The following is a 6411-nucleotide window of genomic DNA, read 5'->3' as shown; positions in this document are numbered from 1 at the left end:
TTGGTGAAGGATGGGGATGTTAAAAGGAGATGCCATTGTAGAACAAGAACCAAAGAATAATTGATCCACTCAGTGGCGAGAACTACTTCCTACTGTTGTTATATCTGTACTAATCATACCTTACCTAATTATGGGAAATAGTTCATAATTGAATACAGGTATGTTGTATGCACTTTTCCTAAATGTTTTACATAATATAGCATATGAAAAGACATTCTTTCTTCCCAGGGCTATTACAAAATATCAATGGGCAGCCCAATCCCGGGGCAGGTGGGTGTTAGGGTTGCATTCAATTGGCTTGGGTTAAACCAGTGGGGAGGCAAATGGGGAGGAGGGGTGGATGCTGTGGTGCACAGACACAGAAGATCCTGTGCCCCACAGAGGTGTGACACCTAAAGTTGGATGTTGGCTCAGCTGCGGGCAGGCTAGGGGCACTGCCAACTTCTACAGGGCTTTCAATCTGAGAACACCCACAGATAGGAGATGGACTTACACCACCCAAAACGGTAGTGTATATCCATTTTGCCCTATGGAGGGCTTTCGGGCAGCTGTGGGTTTCTTAGTTTTCACTACCTTCCCACATCCTGGAAGCACTCCGGAGGCAGCACAGTGGCACCATCCCGGCCACTGTGGTCTTTTGGCCGTAACAGACCTCTCTGGCTCATTCCGCACACGCAGAATAATGCACTTTCAAGCTGCTTTCAGGGCTCTTTGAAGCTGTGCGGAACGGCAAAAACAGTTGTGAAAGCAGCTTGAAAGTGCATTATTTTGCGTGTGCGGAATGAGCCTCTGTTAAGACAGATGCTTTTAAGAAAGCTGCAGAGAGGCAGCTACTTGAAATTTCAGCTTCCCTCCCAGATCCTGTAACATTCAAGATGCCTGAACATTCAAATTCATCCATTATCCTAGCCCAGTGGTCTTTAAGCTTTCTAAACCTGGGATCCATTCAGTGGCAAGCACAACAGAGTTATGTAACAAGAAGCATAGTAGCAGATTCTTCCAAAAGTTACTTTTAAAAAATCCATGGGGGATTGCAGCTCACTGAGGATCTCAAGCCATGGGCTGAATGCAATCCAAGACCTTAAAGCACAATTGGGACGAGAAAATAGAACAGTCATATAGAGTCCATTGCGAGCTGCTTTATGCCACAAAATGCTTTCTGCTGTCTATAGGATGCGTTTCAGAAAAGAAATAATGGAAACAAAAAAAGATGTAAGCTTTTGTAACTGGTTTTAATTTTATTGAGAAATCTTATTTTTTACTCAATAGCTCACATATGCAGTTTTAGCTAAATTGTATTTTGAATCAGTGATAACACATGTTATAGGAAACTGGTCTCTCACAAAATTCTTGTTTCACAAAAGATGACAGTCAGTACGAAGATTTCAAGCGTCATAATTTTATTAAGCCCCAACAAGCTCTTTTCCAAAGCATGATTGAAGTGCCATGTGCAACAAAATTCAATATTTCCTGGATGAACAAGAGGATGAGTTGTGCGGACAGCTTCTGGAAGACCTAAAGACCTTCATTTTGAGCAGCTGGTAAAGGAGTACGTTTATTCTTTAATAGTCTGGGCGGTCTTTTTTCAGCTTGCTGTAGTCTGTGCTAACTGCGACAAACTGGAGAAGAGAAAAATGTTAAGACAAGAGTTATGTTTGTACTAAACAAGGTTACAGCTGATTTCTTTGGATATGTGCTAATTTATACTATATTGCAAAGTTACAGTCTGCAGTTATAGATTCGTTACAATGGGCCCATTGCAGTATCCTGCTTAATCTCTAGAGACACGTCAGTGCTTCTACCCAGACTGGCAGCAGCTCTCCAGCCTCTCAGGTCTTTTACATCACCTACTACCCAATCTTTTAACTGGAGATGCTGAAGATTGAACCTGGGATCTTCTGCATACCAAGTAGATGCTCTACCATTGAACCATATCTCCTCCCTATACTCTTAGAAGAGGCATTCCCCCTTCCATCTCATTCAAGAAAGCCCTGTTCTGCGGGGTTCAACAGTACTTTTAGAAGTGTGTTAATATTTACCATCACTGGCAGCTTAAGTAATCAGGGCACCTTTGTAATCAACTAAATGTTATGCTCCTTTTAGGAACACATATTCTAAGTTTCTGCCTCTATAAAATAGTTACCTTCTATCTTGGAATAATGTTCTGCCAAGGAACTGTTACTCAAACATCTGAAGTTATTCTAAGATAACTCTATATATTTATTCTTCCCCAAAGCCTTTAGGGCCCCTTTTAGAAACACAGCTGGATGAGATCTTTTATACAAAACCAAATATGGGAGAAAGAACATTGGCAATGAAGCTAAGATTGCCTAAACTGGTAGGCTGTTACACAAAGGCAGCTTGTTTACACTTAATCTGCCTATAAGAGATTTTAGAATGATTCCAAATGATTCACTCAGACCAAAAAACCTACAAAAACATTTTCAGAATAAACAAACTAGCTCAGTGCATAAAGAGCTACATGGACAGTTAATTTTAGAATTATGTTGCAAAAATGACACTCTATTGGACTCAGAAACATCTACATTCCGAAGCACAAAATAAATTAATAAAAATGTCTAAGCAAGTCTGATCTTACAGTTTTAGATTTCAAAGCTCCCCCCTCCCCAGGATAAAGAGTCAGAAAATGGGCAAGGTTATACTACATTTACTCAGTCAAAAAGGTTTACAAAAGAAAGAACAGAATATTTTAGTAGAACAAAAAATCCAATCCCAAGTGTAAGCTTGTGTGGCATATTCCTCTTTAGCACAGGTACACGATTTTACAAAAAGTTTCTTTTGGGTCTTACTATAACTAATGATAACAGTAACACAAGTTTACATTTCCTTTCGCATTGAATACATTTAAATTGCTTTTGCTTTTCTTCCAAGTAAGTTTACAGCTAACCCAAACCATGTTAGGTCACAAACTGGAATTCACACTACAGATTAAAAAAAGCCAATATAACAGACCAATATTAGTTCAGCTACAAATATTTTCAGTTCAGCCTGTTGCAAAAGAGATATAACTACCTAATCTGATGAATGCAATTTAACATTTGAGGGTTCTGCCTCAAAATATTTTAAACAAATTCTACAAGACCAGATGAAGCTAGAGAAAGACATGCCAGTTATATTTCAAAGAAGACGACTTTGGATCTATACCCTACTTTTCTCAACTGTAAGGTGTCTTGAAGTGGATTACAAATTACTTCCACTCCCCACAACAAGACACCTTGTTAGGTGGGTGGGGCTGACAGAGTTCTGAAAAACTGTGAGTAGCCCAAGGTCACTCAGCAGGCTTCATGTGTAGGAGAGGGAAAACAAATCTAGTTACTCAGATAACAGTCCACAGCTCATGTGGAGGAGCAGAGAATCAAACCCGGTTCTCCATATTACTGTCCACTTCTCTTAACAGCTACACCACACAATATAACATCTGTCATTTACTGCTTTGGCTCCAAGAATGCTTTCTCCAACCCAAACCTGAAGTAACGTCTGAAAACTGGCCAAGGAAAAGTGAATAGTAGCAGACTGAAGCTAATGTCAGACAAAACAGAAGAGATGTTAAAGGAAAACCTACTGCTCTTGGACTCAGGACAGAGCCTGGGAATGTTTCTGAAAAAAAATAAGCATCAGGGCAACTTCTAACAGTAATATACAAGCTACATAATTGGGGAGGGGATAATGGCTGAGATGTAGCTACTACAACCCAAGGATTCTCCTGCATTGACTATGCCAGTGAATTCTTCACATAGGAGATATATCACTGATATATATTAAAGCAGCTTTTACTTATGGATACGGATCTCATAGGGACAGCGTGTGTCATGAGATGAAAAAGGAAGGGGCCTTGCTATATAGATCCTCTTTCTCTATGCAGCCCTTCTAGCAATTTTGTGTAACAGACTTGGCCAAGCACACCAGAGTCAAAGTAAACAGAGCAGCCATAAACTACACTGCTACAGTACTCCCATAGGAAGAAAAGATATTTTTCTGATTAAAGTTTTTCTTTTTAGTCCAAGATGGTCAAAGACCTATAGAATAACTAATCATAAGATCTGACAGAGATTTTGCATCGTACCTTGTATTGGTCGTTGGGTCCCAGCTTATTCCAAGGCTCTGGGTTATTCTTCTTGTCCCAGCTACATAGAGAAATATGACAAAAGTATACCTTACAGCAATCACTACACAGTAATAAAGTAAGTTAATGCATTCCTGTTGATTCTCACTATCATAACTATGCCCTGCTGTCCACTATCATTTATGAGAACAGAGATCTTCAGTAACCCAGGATATTATGATGAAGGAAAGTCTGTTTTAACAATATTGTTTTAAGATACAATTTAAAACCAAAGTAATGGTATCACAGAAATATAATGTCTTCTTCTATTCAGCATGGACAGCAGTAGTTAGTAATTAAATAAAGAGTGATGCTTGCAGCAGTAACTTGGCTAAAAGTAAACTGGCTAAGGGTTCCTATTTATTTTAATTGGCTATTTTACTTTAAACTGTGAATATTTCAAAAGCCTCCAAAACCTTATTAGTTAAGCTGTTCTTTGCTATGCACAAGCCATAACAAATTTTGCAGCTCAAGTATTGCCCAAGTTTCACACTGAGAATGCTAATTAGTAAGTTATATCCTATAACAGGTCACCTTCTACTACCCAATTCAATGAAAACACCACTTAAGAAATCACACTTACCAGACATCAGGATTGAAAACAGCCAGACGCATGAGATACAAGGCTGCACCAGTTCCTCCAGCACCAATGAATACGAAGAGAGGAATCAACTATAAGAAATAAAAAGTTGTGATGTTGAAGACAGATCTGAATGGTATGATGTATCTAGCCAGTCTATAAACCACACATTATTACACAACAAGTAGATACTTAGGGATTGGAAAAAATGGAAGCATGTGGTAATACGCAAGAGGAAAACAGTTAAAAGGGAAATAAAAGAGTAACTCCCCCCAAAAAACTAAATCTGTTATAAATGATAGAGGGTTTGTGGATTAGAGTTCTGTAGGACACAGTACTGTTTCCACACCATTTTTCTATTAGAGGCCTTCTGATCTGCTCCCATTGCAATTTTAGAGATGTCAGTACCTCTAGGGAGGCACCCAAGGGTCAGCAAAGCATAACCACACGTATGTTATTAAAAACGGGGATTCAGGCTAGAATGAAAAAGCATGAGAATTGCAGTTTCGTGTGAGGAAGGTACTGATCACTCTCCAACAAACCCCAGGTCATAAGAAAAGTTCTGAAAACTGAGACCACCTCAGAACAGCTTGAATTTGCACTAGAAAACATCCTGTAACGGAAGCTGTTTAGAAAAGTGAAGGTGGGGGGGGGGGAGCTTTCCTATAGTAAACAGACCTCAAGTTGAAAGTTAGCCTCGTCTTTCCATGGGTTTGAATTAAACAGCAAAGTACCCTTAGCGGATAACAATAGCATCAACTACTCCTGCTGTGAAGGCGCGAAAGAGGCCAACCCATAAACATCCGAGTTCACGACCCATCAGCACACCCCGCAAGGCAGAAATGAAGACAGTAGGGGAAGAGAGAATGAAGAAGTCCGAGAGGTTTGCTTCAGATGAGGCATTTTCAAGCTGCAGTTAAACTATCTTATGCACTCACGCATATATAGCTAGATAGACAGACCGCCCACAGTAAGGAATGCAGTGAAGGATCCTGCGTACAAACGCACCAGCACCCTTCTTACCCACCCCAATTAAAACAGAAAAACTGGAAGGTGTTAGAGCTTCGTTGCCACATATAGAGATCTCCTCCCAAAACGAAGGGACTGAATTTCTGCAGTTTTCTTTTTGCTCCCCCTTTATTAGAAGGGGCGGCGCCAGGGCTACAAACTCAGCCCTAGAAATACTCACGCTTGGATGCTTTTTAGCTTGGCTTATCATGAGGCGAAACATGGTGGCGAAATGACCGAAACCCAAACAATCCCCTTTTCCACCTCAATCCATCTCCGCTATTCTTGAGGGAAACCCAATGTCACTCGAGGACCCCTTAAACCTTTGGAGGGCCTCCAGGGGTTGTCTAACTTAGAATGCTCATTCCATTAAGAAAGCTCTTGCCCTGATTCGCGCGCTCAAACAAAGGATATTAACAACCCGAGGAGTTCGATTTGAGATGCTCAGTTCTTAATTGGCCCTATAAACCATGTTTCCTTATTTCGCGCGGAAGAAACAGGCACTGAAATAGACGCCTACGGCAAAGGATGCCCAATGAAGGAGAATAGAGCATGCGCGAGTTTGAAGGCGGAAAATAGCAGAAGGGGGCGAGGAGGTGTTGTTTGTATCACCTGGAAATTGGGATTGGTTGTTTTGGTTACCGTGGGGATCGCAGTTGCGACTTGGAATTTGCTTGTATTGAGGTGGAGGCATTTTGCT

The 6411-nt window shown here is 40.6% G+C and overlaps 1 protein-coding gene across 1 annotated transcript; it reads right to left on the bottom strand.

The window, feature by feature from the left end:
* Nucleotides 1-1218: 1218 nt before the first annotated feature.
* Nucleotides 1219-6047, bottom strand: NDUFA4 (NDUFA4 mitochondrial complex associated). The gene is made up of 4 exons (XM_048511680.1): nucleotides 5893-6047; nucleotides 4707-4795; nucleotides 4085-4145; nucleotides 1219-1619 (listed from the first exon to the last, which is right to left on the bottom strand). The coding sequence occupies exons 1-4, from the start codon at nucleotides 5932-5934 to the stop codon at nucleotides 1563-1565; spliced, it is 249 nt and encodes an 82-aa protein (XP_048367637.1). The 5' UTR covers nucleotides 5935-6047; the 3' UTR covers nucleotides 1219-1562.
* Nucleotides 6048-6411: the final 364 nt, after the last annotated feature.

The sequence above is a fragment of the Sphaerodactylus townsendi genome, linkage group LG11 (genome assembly GCF_021028975.2).
Source record: "Sphaerodactylus townsendi isolate TG3544 linkage group LG11, MPM_Stown_v2.3, whole genome shotgun sequence".
Lineage (NCBI taxonomy): Eukaryota > Metazoa > Chordata > Lepidosauria > Squamata > Sphaerodactylidae > Sphaerodactylus > Sphaerodactylus townsendi.
Note: the sequence above shows the minus strand (reverse complement) of the source record. Positions and strands in the feature narration are given on the sequence as shown.